Raw genomic sequence first — 19,530 nt, 5'->3', positions numbered from 1 at the left:
GCATTTTTACCTCCATAATTCATAAAGGAAAATGTAGCTTTTTTTTTTTTAAATCCAGTATTTTTATTGAAATTTTTTAAGATATAAACATACTAAACAACAAAAAGAAAAGAAAAACAATCGCATACATATCGGAATTAAATGACGGAATTTACAAGATTACATTAAAGCATAAAAATAATAAATGTGCTATATTCATTCAGGATCATACATCGTAAATGCTTATACATAAGTATGTTACACATGCAGGGTTTATTACATGGACTCAGATACTTATTATAAGAACTGCGGTAGCCATACATTTAAGTAGATAGAGCATCTGTACTAGATGACATAGGATAGAATGGAGACTCTAACCATCTGTACCATATATTCTCAAATTCCTTCAGAGCCTGTCTGCTAGTATAAACAAATCTCTCGTGCCTTATGGTGGTATTGACCAGTGCCTTCCAATTTTTAACCGTGGGACTCGTCGGGGCCAACCACAGCCTCGCTATACAGACCTTAGCCAACTTCAATAACTGTGAAATGTACATTTTTGTCAGTTTATTAACTATTCCCTGCAATCGGAGCCCAAAGAGACAAGTGGCCGGTGAACTAAGAGACACTTCAATTCCAGTAACCTGAATACATCTCCTGATCCTTCGCCAGAAGATTTGTATACATGAACACTCCCATAGAAGGTGCCAAAAGTTAGCATTGATCGAATTGCATTTCGGACAGTTAGGGGTAGCATCCGGGCAAAATTTTGCCAATCTAATAGGGGTAAAGTAGGCCCTGTGTAAGATAAACACCTGTATTTGTTGAAATTTTAATGATGAAGTATAACCTTTAGTACTGTCTGTAACCATTTCCCAATCCTTGTCTGATAAAGGGCCAATATCTATTTCCCACTGATTTCTCAAACCATCCAAATCATCTGCAGTGGATTCATACAGAAGACATAAATACATTCGAGAGATCAGACCTCTATAACCCAAGGCCTGTAATTGTTTCCTCAGTGGATCCACCCCAAACACCAAAGTCTCCCCTTTAAATTGTGTGTTTAGGGCGTGTCGTAACTGAAGGTAAGAATAAAACATTGTTCTGGGTACAGAAAATTCCCCAACCAACTGTTCGAAGGATTTAAGTACATTTGTATCATAAAGCTGACCTACCGAAACCACACCCAACCGAGACCACTCCCTGGCCCTCTTCACTGTATTCAACTTCTCAAATTTCTTTGCCCCCCAGATAGGAGTATATGGATCAATGTCAGTTTGTTTCATTATTTTATTACAGATTGTCCAAATCTTAACTGCCTGAATCAGAAGCGGAGGAGCCCGCATACCAAGCCGCCCCGCCAGCAGTGACTGTAAGGGAGTGTGATTAGAATTAAATTGGTGTACCAACACCCAATGTAGCTCATGGTAATCGGGGTCCGAAACCCATGCCTTAAGGTGGACCAATTGAGAGGCAAAATAATATAATTTCAAGTTAGGAAGTGCAAATCCACCAGAAGATCTGGATCTATACAGCGAGCTGAGCTTGACCTTATGTAGCTTTTTACTTTGTTTAGTTGCCCTTTATGACATATGGAGGTTGCTGTATTTTTATTTATTTCCTTACTTGTTTTTCTTTCCAGAGGACATCTTTCTACATGGCTTTACAACAAGATGTGGCGGTATATCTTATATACCAACTCTCAGCGCTTTAAACCTCTTCAGCAGCTCAAGGAGGAGAGACCCAAAGGCGGTTGTTGCAGAAAACTTGCGCCGTCTTGGAAAGGTTGCAGGATTTGATCCTCAGACATATGTCCTAGTGAAGGTAATGCTAATTTCTCACCTGTTCCAGAATCCATTATATCCATTCATCAGATATACTCAGGGCTGCCACCAGAAATTGCAGGGCCCAGTACAAATGTAACAGGCAGGGCTCCCCTCCTTCCTTCTCTCACCCCACCCTCATTTCAAATTATTTTCTAGCCAACATTTGCCTCCCCTGATTCTCTACAGTCACCCCCATCCCCGCTTCCATCTAACCCCTGCTGTAGTTTACCTACCTCTCTGCGTCTTCTTGCTGTCTCCTTTCGGCTCCCCTCTTTTGACAGCACTGTGACGTTATTAATTACATGATGTCAGCGATGCTGCAGGGAGTCTATCTGCTTTGTCACAGCTCTCTGTCCATGAGCCGGGCACCTGGGTGGGCTGGGACTGAAGCAAATGGTGGCAGCCGTGGGGGCCCAACATTTTGGGAGTGGAGGCAGACATGCTTCCTACAAGGGGGACCACTACTGCACCCTTAATTACATGCAGAGGTCTCTCCCCACACCACCTCTCAGGAGAAGCTGTTGCCTAGAAATGGCACCCGCTACCTCCCTTAATTCACTGCGGATGCCTCCTCCTCTAATAAATTTGTTTGGGCCCTGGGCTGGCGGGGCCCCACTCTGCTGCTGGGCCCCATACTGCAGTACTCCCTGTACCCCCCTTTTGGCAGTCCTGGATATACTTACATGTCCAGTATAGGACTCTTAGTCATATTTATATTATCAGTAGAGCAAGGTGTAAATTAATTCAGTGTCACTATGATATAAATGTAAGCCACATGTCTCTCCTACTTTCACTATAGACAATATACACCTTGAGATATGAGCCATGAGATAATTATTCTCATAACACTGATTCCAGCCTAGAATGCACCAATTTACTACAGCAATGTGACTTCATATGTTCCCTTTAAATGAACTTCATGTTTATATTATCATGCAGAATCCAAATATAATGCTGCTTCCCCACACTTACTATCAGAAAATGAATGTACTCACTCCAAGTTTTTTTTTTTAATACACATTTTGAGCCTCATTCACCAAGAAACGCGAAACAAACGTAACGTGTGTTTTTTTAAAAAAACGCACGTACAATGGGGATATGTATGTCTGTATTCAGCAAACATCTGAAGATATGTCTGGTGCTGAATAATACAGGTCTAGGTCTGCTCTGCTCTAACAGGCAATATGCTGCAAGATATATCTAATACATCGGTGTGATATCAAACCCCAAAACAGCGCACAGGAAAAAATAAAACTATTCCATTAATGTCACCTGTTACTAATACAATCAATAATGACAAAACATTAAAAAATAAAAAGTGGTCCTTTCCGTATAAAACTCATTTACTAGGATGTTATTAATGTCTACTGTATATAAAATACATTTTTATAGTTGCTTCCAATTGCAAACACATGTTCTAGCATACTTACTTAATACTTACTGGAATTTGTTATCTATGTTAATAAATTATAAAACTGGGAATTATTTTGCATATTTTACTGTTTTCTTTTAATCTGTAGGTTGATCATGCTGAGATTGTTTGGATCATGGGAAAATCAGAACCTGCCCGCTATGATGGAATAGTTACTAATCAGAAAGGTGTGACAATAGCAGCTCCTGGAGCTGACTGTATACCAATTATTTTCTGTGATCCAATAAAAAAGGCATGCGGAGCAGCTCATTCAGGTAACCTCATTCTCTGTTTTGCATGTGCTATAAACTGTTCCGCTATTCTAGATAAGAGAACTGAACTCAGTACTATCGCTAAGTACTTGACTCTACGTCTGTACCTCAACGTGGAGAGTAAAACACATGTGGAATTTAAAGGGCGAGGGGAAAGCCAGAAGATGGTATTTACTATATATTTTGTCTGTAGAACAACAATTAAAGTTAGGATGAGGTGGGCTAAAATCAAAATGTTATCCTTTGTAAATAAAACACGGTATAATCCCTTTTTTCTGTTTAAAAATAAATCAAAGACTATGGATTTAATTACCACTTAAGGAAGTGTAGAGACCTGCAAACCAACTACCGTGTTTCCCTGATAATAAGACCTACCCTTACTTCTGCAGAACGGTCCAAAATAAGCTCTACCCGAAAATAAGATCTAGCTAAAGCTCCGCCCCTTCTCCCCCCTCCATGAAATGGATGCCGCTGTTAAAGATGTAACAGTGGCATCCACTCACAGCTGCAGCGTCTCACTCTCTCACAGTGAGCGCGCACCCTCCCCTTGTTTTATGTGAATGACGCTGGCATACGTGCCAGGGTCATTTACAGCAGCGCCGCGGAGGAGAGCACAGAAAAAGAGGAAAGTGAAGACAAAAAAAAAAACGGTAAGTAAAGTATTGTAAAGCAGGACTGAGGAGCATGATGGGGATAAAAGGCGCAAGAAATCCAGGCCGGAATTCGGTGTATGGACACTTATGATGATGTTGTTGAAGAAGATTACATGACCATTTTTGAATAAAGGCAGATTTTTTTGTTCACACTTACCTGCTTATTGTAATTGCTGTCAATGTTAATTAAAATAAGACCTACCCCGAAAATAAGCCCTAAGGTGTTTTTTGGACCGAAAAAAAATAAGACAGTGTCTTATTATCGGGGGAACACGGTATGCATTCAGAAACTGCTGTTTTAATAGCACAGATATCTATATTTTCAACTTGTACACAGCTATTTTGATGCTATTTGATGCTATAAAATCTCATATGTGCACGTTATAAAACAATGGCACTTATGGTTTAGGACTTGAAGCAAACCCATTCTTGGCAACCTACGGGGAGGAGGTTTAAAATCAACCCAAAAAACCTCCCCTTTATATAATATATAAAATGCACATCTGAATGTATCTCTATTATTAACCAGTCATTCTGCCGTTTCACTATGATGAAGTGTAGATGGGTTTTAAAGGCACGGTGACATGTACATATGTATATGGGTCATGATTATGGCATAATCAGGAGTTAGTAAAATAATATATAAAAGTTGTCATGATTATTCACAAAGGTGTGAGTACCTGTGAAGTCACTGGGCCTGATTTATCAAGAGACGCAAACTGATTGCAATATGCGTTTGTTTTAAAACACACCTAAATAAGGAACGGATCTTAAGATACATGTGGTGATGAATATGGGTGGAGGTCTGCTCTACTCTACTAAACATGACACTGCAGGATATGTCAAATTATATGTGGAATATAAAATCGCAAAAGAAAAACAGAATCACAGAAAAAAAAAATTCAATAATATCACATATAGGCAATGCATTTATTAGTGTTATGAATGTCTACTGTACATCAAATACATTTTGATAGTTGCTCTTGCTTGCAAAAACATGTAACAGCATGTATACTCGTCTGTCTTCCATCGACTAACTTGCAAGTTGCTGATTGGTTACAAATTTGCAGCTAGCAATGTTAGTAGATAAACTTCAGTAAATATTATTGTAAATGTTACACTTCCTTTTTTTAATTTGCTAACAACCTAAATATATGTTCTTATTTGTTAGGCTGGAAAGGGACCCTGCTAGGAGCTGCAATGGCCACAGTAAACGCTATGACATCAGAGTATGGGAGTGATGTGAAGGACATACTGGTTGTACTGGGCCCATCGGTGGGACCGTGCTGCTTTACTCTAACACAAGAGGAGGCCAGAGCCTTTCATGACATCGACCCTCTGTGTGTTCGGAAGTTTGAGTCTCCAAACCCATATGTTGATATCAGAAGAGCAACACGGTGAGTCATAGTGATACTTTAACTTACGTAGAAACAAGCAGTCCAATAAGAAGTACAATTTGGGGCTGAATGTAAATAGCCATGGTTTATATCAATGCACAATCAAGTAAATCTAGTATGAGTTTGTAACCTCACATTGGAAGCAGAAGAGATGCTTGTATCAACAGGAAGTTAAATTAAAATTTAACCATGACAGACGTTGCCAGCATCTATCCTGTGTAAATGTTAATATATTTATCCTAATGTTATTGCAGACCCAAGTAATGAAAGGTGTTAATCTATTTTTTAAGAAATAACAAGTAGAATCCTCCAAGTAATCTCAAGGAGTAAATTTACCTAAGAAGGAATAAACTGCAATAAATTGTAGAGCTGGAAGAAAAAATGGATTGATTTTATTCTCTCCATTTTGAAGGCCTTTTCAAATAGCTTATGCCATTATTGGGACAACATTATGTAGTGGATTCTCAATTTAAGTGGGATTGCCAGGATACGTAAACTGACAGCATTGGATAGTTGTCAATGGAGCAGACTGGATTGGCAATCTCACCCTAGACAAGAATTATGTAGAATGATAGCAGAATGTGTTTTGGGACAAGTCCAACATCAATCCATTATATGCAGTTTACTTTCAAACCTCATGAATTTTAGCTTGGGGTGAGTGACTATTACAAGCGCTGGTAGAATGAATATCTCCTAAACTGTGTGAGTTCTGGGCATGGGAACCTCATGATTCAACTACATGCAGGGTGGGAGTGTTACTGGACAAATATTGCTCTTAGTTAAAGCTTTCTAATAAAAAAATAAATAATCACATGTCAAACGCCTTTTTTTTTACACTTTTGCAGTATAGATACAAATTCAGATATAAGCTTTTATTGCAAATCAGTTCTTGCTCTTTTGTTTTCATTGTGTCATCCAATCGATTCCATGGTATCTATCAGGAACCATTTATCTCTCTAATAGTGCAGTGGCACAAACACGTAATTTGATAATATTTTTGGATACACTCACTTGGGCTAGATAGATTTATAATATATCATTACATTTTGTATTTGCTTAGATGATGTCAACAATGTATAGGTATAAGTATGCTTTGTTTTTGTGACTACCTGTGAGTAGCAGCATTTTGATATAGAGATCCTGCAGTCTGCCTTCTGGCAAATAGGGATATACAGACTGTCTGGATTTCAGAATCTTTTATATAAAGCTAATCATTTTGTTCAGAGGTGTATCTATTCCATTTCAGAAATTACTCAATATATGTTTCAATTAGTGAATAAATATGAGAATATGAATTTAGATTGCTTCTTTTTCTTGTATTAATGCAGTGGTTCTCAAGCTTTTGCAGTTCACAGCACCATTAGAGTCTCCATAATTTTTTCAAGACACCCCTCCAAGATAATTACCAAGCAGTCCCGTTTTAGAAGTAGTTGGGTCAAAAAAACGTAACAAGTATTAAGGTTAGGACAGAAATACTTATTTAGTTGTATGCAAAAATAATACACATAATCCAATGGAAAAGAAAATTTTATATTTTTTTTAATTATATTTCTGTCAAAGAATATTTTACCGCTAACTCACACTTTGCCCTCCTTCATCTTCACTCACTCTGTGCCCTTCTTCATCTCCACACACTCTGTGCCCTCCTTCATCTCCACACACTCTGTGCCCTCCTTCATCTCCACACGCTCTGTGCCCTTTCTTCATATCCACACACTCTGTGCCCCTGCATCCACACACTCTGTGTTCCTGAATCCACACACTTGCCACCTCTGCATCCACTCACTCTGCCCCCTCTACATCCACACACTCTGCCGCCCCTGCATCCACACACTCTGTGCCCCTGTATCCACACACTCTGTGCCTCTGCATCCACTCACTATTCCCCCTCTGCATCCACTCAGTCTGCCCCCTCTGCATCCACACACTCTGCCCCCTCTACATCCACTTACTCTGTCCCCTCTGCATCCACACACTCTGCCCCCTCTGCATCCACACACTCTGTCCCCTCTGCATCCACACACTCTGCCCCCTCTGCATCCACGCACTCTGTGCCTGTGCATCCACTCACTCTACCCCCTCTGCATCCACAAACTCTGCATCCACAAACTCTGCCCCCTCTACATCGACACACTCTGCCCCCTCTGCATCCACTCACTCTGACCCCTCTGCATCCACACACTCTGTGCCCCTGCATCCACTCACTCTGTCCCCTCTGCATCCACACACTCTGCTGCCCCTGCATTCACACATTCTGTGCCCCTGCATCCACTCACTCTGCCCCCTCTGCATCCACTCACTCTGCCCACACTGCATCCACACACTCTGCAGCCTCTGAATCCACTCACTCTCCCCCCTCTGCATCCACACACTCTGCCGCCTCTGCATCCACTCACTCTGCCCCCTCTGCATCCAGTCACTCTGCCCCCTCTGCATCCACACACTCTGCCCCCTCTGCATCCACTCACTCTGCCACCTCTGCATCTACTCACTCTGCCCCCTCTGCATCCAGTCACTCTGCCCCCTCTGCATCCACTCACTCTGCCCCCTCTACATCCACACACTCTGCCGCCCCTGCATCCACACACTCTGTGCCCCTGTATCCACACACTCTGTGCCTCTGCATCCACTCACTATTCCCCCTCTGCATCCACTCAGTCTGCCCCCTCTGCATCCACACACTCTGCCCCCTCTACATCCACTTACTCTGTCCCCTCTGCATCCACACACTCTGCCCCCTCTGCATCCACACACTCTGTCCCCTCTGCATCCACACACTCTGCCCCCTCTGCATCTACGCACTCTGTGCCTGTGCATCCACTCACTCTACCCCCTCTGCATCCACAAACTCTGCATCCACAAACTCTGCCCCCTCTACATCGACACACTCTGCCCCCTCTGCATCCACTCACTCTGACCCCTCTGCATCCACACACTCTGTGCCCCTGCATCCACTCACTCTGTCCCCTCTGCATCCACACACTCTGCTGCCCCTGCATTCACAATTCTGTGCCCCTGCATCCACTCACTCTGCCCCCTCTGCATCCACTCACTCTGCCCACACTGCATCCACACACTCTGCAGCCTCTGAATCCACTCACTCTGCCCCCTCTGCATCCACACACTCTGCCGCCTCTGCATCCACTCACTCTGCCCCCTCTGCATCCAGTCACTCTGCCCCCTCTGCATCCACACACTCTGCCCCCTCTGCATCCACTCACTCTACCCCATCTGCATCCACACACTCTGTGCCCCTACATCCACACACTCTGTGCCCCTGCATCCACTCACTCTCCTCCTTTATCTGCTCACTCTGCCCCCTCTGCATCTGTTCCCTCTGCCCACTCTGCATCTGCTCCATCTGCCCCCTCTGCATCCTCTCACTCTTCCCCCTCGGCATCCCCTCACTCTGCCCCCTCGGCATCCCCTCACTCTGCCCCCTCTGCATCCTCTCACTCTGCCCCATCTGCATCCCCTCAATCTGCCCCCTTTGCATTCCCTCACTCTGCCCTGTATGCATCCCGGGGGCCAGGAAGCAAAAAACAAAAAAAATCAACTTACCAATCCGGCAGCGCCCGGGACCCAGCATTCTCCTCTCTCCTGCCACTTGTCACTGAATGTCGGGCGTGATGATGTCACGCCTGACATTCAGTGAGATGCGAGGAGGGAGGATGCTGGGTCCCGGATGCTGCCGGATTGGTATTTTTTTTTTTCCCTCTAATTGGCCACGACACCCCCGTGACAGCGCCGCGGCACCCCTGGGAGCCGCGGCGCACACTTTGGGAATCACTGTATCAATGTATTAGTCATGTGCCTCTGTCAGTCCCATTCTGTTAGCTGTCACTGCTAGTTTTATACCTTTTAAAATTCTGTATAGTCATCTGCCAGCTGGTTAATCTTTTCCTTCGACCCATATTTTTCCCACCTCCTCACTATACACAGCTAAATAAGGACAATTTTGCATGCTCCCTATAGGACTATTGGTATTTAGTTCAAGATCCTTTCATTTAAGCCTCTTCTGATAACTAGAGAAAATATATAGCATGTTTTTTTTTCTGGAATGGGAGCCTGGAGATTGACTGTCAATTTTCTGGATATTAACTAGTATCTTCATTAAAATACTTCACAATTGCTAAGATTCCTGCGGAGCTCTCATGCACGTTGCTTCCTGCAGATTTTTTGACTGGCTCATCTTACGAAATTGTTTTTGCAAAAAGGCCAGCTACTTCTCAGTTCTTCAAATCTGGAAAAGTTTATAGTCCTAAACCTCCACATACACCAGCTATGTAAGAAATAAGAAAATTACTAAAGTCTGACATGCTAAATCATATGCTAGAATTTTTGGTACAATCTCAGACTCTCCCACCAAGTCTTTAATCCAGCACCCTGAGGCTTCAGGGAGCCATGAACCATGTGTTGTCTCCAGAAAGCCCTGAACCAGCCATGAAAGTCTGGCTGCCAGCTCTCGAAAGCCTGCTGCCCAGGCCTCCTAGCTTGATGACCCTGCTGCCTTGACCAGCCACCAGATGTTTGTGATGGTGCCCAAACATGGGAGAGTTATGCCAAGGTCTCCCAAATTAAAAGTCTTTCAGGCAAGTCCAACAACCAATACAACTTTACTGCTTTGCTTATATTAATTACTTTCCAAATAACACCCTAATAATACCCAGGAAGAAGTGGGAAAAGTAACTGTATGATTTAATTTCTTATAAACATGGATATATCTGGAACTTTAGGTTCTCAGAGTCATGGATGTTAAAGATTTGATGAACAGCATGTAGTAAGTCGTCAATGCACTATCTACTAGAAATGTTACCTTCCCAACCTGTAAGTTCCTCAAAGTCTGTGCTGGAATCTCTCCTGTCTCCTGAGAGAAAAATTCTGGTTCAGAGTCCCCAAAGTATTGAATTTGGATAGACTCATGTCTCTTGCAATGATTCTGAACTGAAATAGATTCCATTAATCTCTCTAGTGATGAAGAAACTCGTGCTAATCCCTGGACAGAATTTTTCTAGACTTTAAGCCCATGATGGCTATTGAACCCCTGCTTCAGAAACACCTTAAAAAATACAAAACTGAGAAGAAGGAAAAATAATAAATGGTCCTGAGGAAGGGATTTTGTCACCTACAACTAGTGGTTGTGGAGCAAGTTGCGTTAATTCAGTGATGGATAAAGCTAGCAATTTTGTCCAGGCCAGTTCTGAAACATCAGCTGCATCATCCCCAGATGTGTGCAGGCTGTTGTCCAGCCTTGCAGTACATATATATATATATATATATATTGTGGCAGGGCCACCCTTCTGGTGATGCACACACAGACAACTTCTTACTTAGTTACTTTGTCTTATTGTTAGGATGGAAAAGTAATTAACAACATAAAGCTCCACATACTTTCTTGTGACCCTCATGCTAAATAGACAGAGACCAACTCCCTAGACACCGGCCACTACCTGGCATCGGTTTCACTGTACAAATAAAAAATACACGTTTAAATACTTTAAACTCCTCTCACAGGGCCTGATTCATTAAGGATCTTAAATGAAGAAGATTCTCATTTCAGTCTCCTGGACACAACCATGTTACAATGCAAGGGGTGCAAATGAGTGTTCTGTTTTGCACATAAGTTAAATACTGACTGTTTTTTTCATGTAGCACACAAATATCAACTTTAAATTTCAGTGTACAAATAAGCTATCAAGTATTTGTGTGCTACATGAAAAAACAGTCAGTATTTAACTTATGTGCAAAACAGAACACCCATTTGCACCCCTTCCATTGTAACATGGTTTTGTCCAGGAGACTGAAATAAGTCCTATTTTGATGGACAGGTGACACTCCCACTTTGCCTTCAATAAAGGAGTTATTTGCAGGTGTTCTATTTGATTGCTCTCACTGCAGACACATCTTGTCCGCTTGCTATCACCTGTGGAAAAAGATCTCTCTAAACCACTCTAATAATGTACGTTTAAATCCCACATATGTCCTCCTCCTCTTTACGTTTAAACAAGGTGCATTGTTATGCGAATCTTTGTCGCAATATATATATATATATATATATATATATATATATATACATACATAAAACAAGGTTTTATACTATAGAGAGGTCCTCTTCTTTTCCCACCTTCTAGGCCCTATTAAGCTAAATGGTAAATCAGGCCCACTTATTACTATGTTCACCAACTAAACACTAGGGACCTGATTCATTAAGGATCTTAAATTAAGAAGTTTTTTATTTAAGTCTCCTGGACAAAAGCATGTTGCAATGCAACGGGTGCAAATGAGTTTTCTGTTTTGCACATAAGTTAAATACTGACTGTTTTTTTATGTATCACACAAATACTTGATAGCTTATTTGTACACTGAAATTTAAAGTTGATGTTTGTGTGCTACATGAAAAAACAGTCAGTATTTAACTTATGTGCAAAACAGAAAACTAATTTGCTCCCCTTGCATTGTAACATGATTTTATCCAGGAGACTTAAATAAGAAACTTCTTAATTTAAGATCCTTAATGAATCAGGCCCTAGTTGTTACTAGAAGCCATATACAGTGCTCTAAACACACAGGCAATGTTCATTAAACATAAGCTGCTGACACACTTAAACTTGCTCAAATAGTGCAATACAGAAATCATGCAATAAAACGGTAATGCAGTAATAAATGTCCAAATCTTTGACATACAGTAGTATCCAAAGTACAGATCTTTGCTTGTTTGATCCAAGACTTTAAGGACCTATACACAATTCAGATAAATAAAGGAATAGCACAGCTCACTTGAGTCACTGGGATTGGCAGAGCAATAAAGCTAGCAGTAATAACACACAACCTGCAGAATCTTCCCTCCAGAAAGATATATATTTCTCACAAATATAATAACACTCCTTCTCCTTCACTTGATGTTTCTCAAAATGTAAGTAGAAACTGATGCAAACAAAATGGTGGCTGCTCCCTCCTATTAGCTGTAATGATTAAACTGTTTCTTTCTTCCAGATTATGTCACACTTCAAACTTGCAGTTTACTCAATGAAATGCTTTTCGTTTGCTTTTAACAAACAATTTCTTCTAGATATCTCAGTCACAGAATCCCTGGCTGTCTCTCCCTGCACTATTACCCTTGAAACTAAAACACAGTCCTGCAAAACAGTTTGAAATCAATATCTTTGGATCTCCCCACCAATTCCCTGTCTAACTAAACAGTAGCCACAAATCTCAGTCCAGCAAATAGATAATTCAATAAATAATCAGTATTTATCCTACAGGTCTCCAACTGTCACTTTCAGCATGGCTCCTCTCAGCAATGGTGTCTGTCAGTCTGACCCACTCTTCCCCAACTACCATCTCTTCACACTCCTGAAATTTTTCTCCAGCCCCATCCCCTCCTTCTCTGTGTATCTGAGTAATGAACCTTTCTCCTGGTTCCACAGCATAACTTTCTCTAATTCTTCCTCCCTCAGTGTCTCCTGGCTCCTAAGTTCTCTCTCACAACCTCCTCTCGGCTCTCTAGCTCCTCCTTCCTCTACTCTCCCAATTGAACACAGTTTTCCTGTGTTCTGTTTCAAATGCGCTGCCTGTCTCAAGTGCCAGAGCTACATTTATATATTATAATAGCGCAGTGCTTTATATAGAGAGCACTAAAGTGTCGACAGATCAAATGCTATGAACAGAGTGACATGATAATTAGACACACACACACTCTCTTTTTAAAAATATCAATGGAGAAGCTTCGTTAGTAAATTGAGTAGAGGAGACTCAAACAGATTGTGAAGAGAACTAGCCTGTCAGATTCTGGTGGACTTTCCTGTCAAGCAGGAGGTGCAGTTCCTGAAGGATAAGCCCCTCCCCCTAACTGGTCCAGTTTAAATGTGGCTTTGTCATAAACAAAGTTCCCTTTCTCCCCGTTTGCCCCATGTACAGGGCTTTACTATTCAAAGTAGCCCCCACCTGACAATCTCCACTCCCCACTGGAGGTCCTATATAGTTCCTTATATAGGACACGTGACTAGCAGTAACTACAGCATACCCCATCTCGGCTTTTTGTAAGGTTAGACCGAGGCTTTTGTGCAAGCTGCCGCTGCTCCTGGAGCGCAGCTTTGGTGAGTAACATTGCGATTCTCATCACTAGGTCCCCAGTCACTGTTAATATTTATTACCGTTTATACAGTAAAAAGTAACGCTTACTTTTGCTTACACCTCTATGGGGTCTGAGCAAAAGTGACCAGCACTTTTGCTAAAAAAATTGCCATATAATGTCTTGCGCCCGTTTCAGGACACTATATGGCGATATTTTTACAATTGAATCTGCCCCTAAGTGCCTACTCCTGCGTGTGCCTTGCTATACCCCAAGGCAGCAGTGGCCCCCAGCTTGGAAGAAAATATCTTTTTATCTGTCAAAAATGCCAAGAAATAGATGTTCAAAAGCAATAGATTTGTCACTGTAACGTCAATAGTTTAACATGTTATTCATGTGTTTTCAAGAGGGTAAGTCCTATAAGTAGGGATTCAAAAGCTAAAGAAACTAAGATACTAAAGAAAACAACATCTAAATTTGTTTGGTACCGTATTGAATTACATATTGAAGTTACATTTAAAAACACTTTTCAGCGAGAGACTGATTTGCAGACTAAATGCCTGTACCATTTTACACAAACTTCTGTAAATAGGTTATGTAGTTGTGGGGGAGATTCTTTAGTTGTGTCAAATATTCATGAAGAAAAGTTCTCCAGAGAGAACTATTTAGTAAGGAGTACATTTAGTGCAGACTGCTGTACTTAAAAATATATAAATATTTTACACTTTAATCCATTGTAGCTGTATGCATGTAGCCCTGTAAATTAAATAAACCTCCAAAACACTGGAAATGTTTACAAGAGGTTTATATGGGGCCCACACACTACTGGATGACCTGATATGACTAGAAAACTCAGTGAGCCCAGACATTGTACATTTACGGATATGCTGAATTTCCTCTCTAGTCCACTATATTATGAGTTATGAAAATAAGCTTTGTACCATTTTAGTTCAGCACTTTAAAGAATATCTTCATATTCCTTTTGAAATGTTGTATGTTTAGGCACTATTTCCACCAAATTAGCAAAACACATAAATCTGGGATTCCATTCTTGAAATAATTTGGTAACTGTCTATTTTCCAGGCAAGCTTTTGTAGTTTCAGTTGCAACTTTTTATTTGGCTTCTGCTAGTTTGGGTGGTATGAGTCCTGTTTCTGGGTAAATGTATTTGACTTTTGTGTTTTTCTTTCATTCTGTATAAGCTACCTGTTGAAGCACCAGGGACATGGGTGCCAACACACAGTGTCCCGCACAGGAGTTTCAATGGGGCCCAGAGGTTAATGCCTCCAGTGGCTCTATTGTACCACTGGTAGTATGGTAATACCATGGTCCTACCATAATAAAATAAAATGCAGAGAAGTGGCTTCCCCTTTAGTGGTGACATAATTATGTGCATAATGTAAAGGGTAAGCCATGGCTTTGCTTCTCGGAGGAGAGGAACCACTGCCTGAGCAAGACAGCTGCTGAAGAGAGGAGAGAGGGGGAAGAGAATTGGGGAGGTTTTGTAAAACAAAGAGAACTGAAGGGAAACAATGGGAGAGAAGACAGAGGGGAGAGAAAACAGTCATATACTGGATAAGGGGTATGCAATGACAATAGAACCGGGCCCTGCATTTTTGATGGCACATCCTGTGGAGCACTAAAGTAAATCTGTCAGCTGACGATGTAGGCATTCATATGTGACAGCACTTCAACCGCTGTTTAGTTCAAGATTTTTGTCACTGCTCATACCAGGAGTCTCTTACTTACTGTATTTAATTATATATGAAGCATTTAGTTATATATTAAGCACAAGTTAACCCGTGCATGATACTCATGCATTCTAGTCAAATCAAGCTACTTAAGGTGTTAAAAAGGTTCTTGTCATGCATTTGGGCCTAGCCCAGGCCTCCTCAGGGGAAGAGCGTTACTTCCCGACGTAAGCGCCCTTTTTTAACGTGGTTTTGTCCACATGTCACCACCTCATCATTTTTCTTCATCACCTCATCCTTCATCTTCATCGCCACATCCTTCATCAAGCTACTTAAGGTGTTAAAAACTCCCCACTGTCACCCCCGGCAACCACCAACCACTCCCAACTGTCACTTTTCCTTCAAGAAATATATAGGTCAGTGTATAACTCTGCCCAGCAGGTGGCGCTGCAGCTTGTTTTTTTTTTTCCACACACGGCACTAGGCATTTATATAGTAGATGCTTTGTAAAGAGATTTTGAGTAATATATAGTGGGCGCTTTCCTATCTTTTGTGTTGTCCAGTTGAAATGTATTATCCTTTATTAGAACAATGCCACGAAGTAGCTCAATATGAATGAAAAATGGTCAAAATTTGCTGACATTAAAAGCAATAATGTGTCACACAAGTATCACTTATACACACAGGCTGGACCTGTTACCTGCACACATTGAGGGCAGCTATTTTGTGGGCTGAACTAATATTCATAAACATGTAATCTATTAATTTACTAGGAACCAGTACTCCATGATTGTAAGTCAGGCTTCATGTATTTTAGTCAGGTAGTGCCTCAGATGTCACTGTGTCCTAGGAAATTGATACACTGCATATTGGTTCAGGAATGGATGCCTACAGTCTACTTTAAAACATATATTGTTAAAAAAATACTTTTATAGTATCTCATAGTATGACATTCATGGTGGGAAGGCTTTTGTATATATTGAAAAAAAAACAAAAACTACTGTGGTTAAATGACATTTCAAACAGAATGTGAAGGTAAATCATCCATAAAATGAATATTCTAGATGAACTGATTATGTCTGCATTTCTCTTATCCCAGGATTCTGCTGGAACGTGGCGGCATTGTGCCACAGAATATTCAAGATGACACCATTGTGGACCAAAGCCAAAATATCACACTCTGCACCTCCTGCCACCCTGACAATTTTTTTTCTAATGTTCGGGATGGCAGCAATTTTGGAACTCAAATCTGCTTCATATCCATTAGATAATAACACTGACAATCACAGCAATGATTAGCTCTGGAATTAAGAAGAACTATGTCAAAGTGAGAATATGCACACTATTATTTAAGATTGTATTAGTACCTAAATGCAGCTTAGCTTGTAATGCTGCACATTTATTGGTAAGGAAATCATTCTAATGTTGTTCCCATCTGTCTGTGTACACTGATCAATTCTGAAAAAAGTCTGTGTAGAAGGGATTATATATTGGCTGCTTTACTTAGACCATCAGCATGATTGAGTCATGCTACTAAGTGTATAAATCATGTCACCCACTTGTAACCACACTCACATAAGAACACTCTGGGCAGCCCGCCGAGCCTTCACTTGCATCCCCCTAGTTGGCTACTCCAGATTTTATTCTCTGCTTTAGCACAGAAAAAGATATACCGGGGGCAGCCGACTTCGGCATTACTTGACCTCATGTGACGCAGGGAGGTTATGCTGCATAACGGAGGAAGATGGAGTGGAGTGTGCTCTCCCTCCTTCCTCAGTGCGGCCCCTTGTCCAGTATTGCCCATCACTGCTTTGGAGTGTGCAAAGCAAGTGCAGCATCATCTGACACGTCCTCTTCACTTTGGTGCTGTATTGCACTGCTTTTCTAAGTAACATTCGCTTGACCTGTGTAGGAAGAGATGTGCATCATAGGTGCTCTGAGACATTCAAGTATTCATAATAACATTATATTTTACTGTGTAAATGGTGAATACAAGTTGTACGCTCTGGTGATTTTTTACCAAAATGTGAAGTGCACATATTGCCTCTTGTGAACATACAAAGTTGCATGTATACAGTTTTTTAAAGTACATTTACATTTTGTAGGCCTGGCGTCCGTCATAGGAATGCACATCTCCACAAACTCCTACCTGCTCTCATTTTTGGATTACCCCTTAATTAGTTTCAACTAGTTTTTCCATATAATACTTATTGGAGCCTCATTTAAATCTTAAACTGTTCCTGTTACCTACACACAGACGAGGTAGCCATGTTGTAGGCACTAATTATTTATACTCTAAATACTAATGACATGAAAGAGGCACTTTGTGAAATCGCCAGGTCCTGGTGAATTGATAGAATGAATATCAGCTCAACCATATAATGGTATAGGTGGCAGGTCCTCTCTGTCCCTATTTTAACTTATGCTAAATTATTTTTGTATGCCATGTGATTTATTCTGTTTATTACATCCATGCATTTATTATTCTGCTTATCTGTATCCATTGTCCTTATCTGTATGTACCTATGTAATTTGTTGTATGTTCTAACCCCTTATGTACAGCGGAAGCCTTGTGGTGTCTAATAAATAAAATATAATAATAATAATAATAATAATAATAATAACAACAAATCATGACAGTAAAGGGGGTTCTTGGTATTTTATTTCATTTGTGATATTTTTATTTTTTAAAGTTTAATTATACAAACAAATATACAAATTAAAATAAATACTGACTATACAAACAAAATCTTTTGATTTGCCTGCAGAATTAGGAGTATTACTGTGGCTAATGCACCTTCAGGAAAGAATGCCCAGATTTGCCTAGCTCTGCTACAGTCGTTGTTATTTTGACAACCTATACCATGCGTGTGTGTCCATAAAAATGGACATTAATCCACACAAATGGCTAGATGACATCACAGTAGGAAAAACAGCATTCGTATGGGGTAACTTTTAGAAGCATATGAGCACAGATGAAAATGGATGACATTATGAACTGTGTTTCATTATAAAATACCGCTGCCGTTTAAAGATAAGCATGAAAGCTACATCATACTTAGGCTCCACTTTTTCCACTGCACGCTTGGTCAGTCCATTTTCTTCACTGAACTGTCAAAATGCCCTGAGCTGTATATCTGTTGGTTTACAAAGTATTCTTTTTAGTCCATAGGTGGTGCTGTGATGCTATTCTTTAAACCACTCATGTCTTAGTATATAAGCAACGCCTTATCTAATTATAGATTTGTAAACTTGCAATTATGTGTATCTAGGTGTGTTCTTCTCTATCAAATGTGATGTCTTAGGGGGAAGTATTTGTGTGCATAGTGCTTTTCTTTATCACCCCAATTTTAGTTAATGCATTACATTAAGCAGCTGTACATTGCACTACGCACCAGAAAGCACGTAAGCACAACAATATACCCTTTGTTTGAAGGAGCAATAAAAACAGGGCGGGTTACTTGGCAACATTACAAACATTTGTGAACAGGTACCTTAATAACAAGCATATCACATCACAGGCATGTATGTAGTGTATCGGTAGTGATTGTGAATTACAACACTGACCTAGTTTCACAGTTTAGTACTGGAAGGAAGTCTCATGCGTTTGTAATATTGCCATTGTATACAAGTATATTGGCTGAACATTACTCATATGTCTTGGAATACTTGAAAACAAAACAATAATATTGTAATTGCAATTTGAATACATTTTGCTTATTAACCATAGTTATAATGGTATGGATATAATATGAATCATATTATATAATGGTGACATCCTTTTATTTAGGATGACTAGAGTCAGTTTCTAAAGGCAGCACTATTCAATATGCTGTATGTAGAAAGTCTTTATATGTCTCCTTTTGCTCTTGTCTTTTGCTATTTAATTTGTGCTGCATGTGCATGTATCTAATGGTGACCCTAACAGTGCAGGTTTTCCATATCTCTTTGATGGAGCACAGGTGTATTCATTATTAACTGACACATTTTGAAAGATCCACAGGTGGTATAATTATATCACTGGTCACCTGGAAAACCTGCACTGTTAGGGGTACTTGAGGGCTAGGGTTGGGAAACACTGATCTAATGAAATCATATAGAAAGGAGGGAGGTTGCAGAGCATAGTGAGCGTGCATTTTGCTTATTTACCAATTAATGGTATTCACTGAGACGTGGACAGTAGAGACTGTGGGTCTGATTCATCTTCGAAAGCAACTAACTACGACT

The 19,530-nt window shown here is 40.6% G+C and overlaps 1 protein-coding gene across 1 annotated transcript in view; it reads left to right on the top strand.

Annotated features, from left to right (window-relative positions):
- LOC142141355 (purine nucleoside phosphorylase LACC1-like) overlaps positions 1-17,966 on the top strand; it is a 32,023-nt gene extending 14,057 nt beyond the window's left edge. The window contains exons 3-6 of the mRNA XM_075199748.1: positions 1,625-1,806; positions 3,329-3,494; positions 5,316-5,541; positions 16,403-17,966. Of these exons, the coding sequence (XP_075055849.1) occupies positions 1,625-1,806; positions 3,329-3,494; positions 5,316-5,541; positions 16,403-16,574 (746 nt within the window). The 3' untranslated portion in view covers positions 16,575-17,966. The remainder of the gene's footprint in view (positions 1-1,624; positions 1,807-3,328; positions 3,495-5,315; positions 5,542-16,402) is intronic.
- Positions 17,967-19,530: the final 1,564 nt, after the last annotated feature.

This window comes from Mixophyes fleayi, chromosome 2, assembly GCF_038048845.1.
Source record: "Mixophyes fleayi isolate aMixFle1 chromosome 2, aMixFle1.hap1, whole genome shotgun sequence".
In the NCBI taxonomy this organism is placed as follows: domain Eukaryota; kingdom Metazoa; phylum Chordata; class Amphibia; order Anura; family Limnodynastidae; genus Mixophyes; species Mixophyes fleayi.
This window is presented reverse-complemented; position numbering and strand designations above follow the sequence as displayed.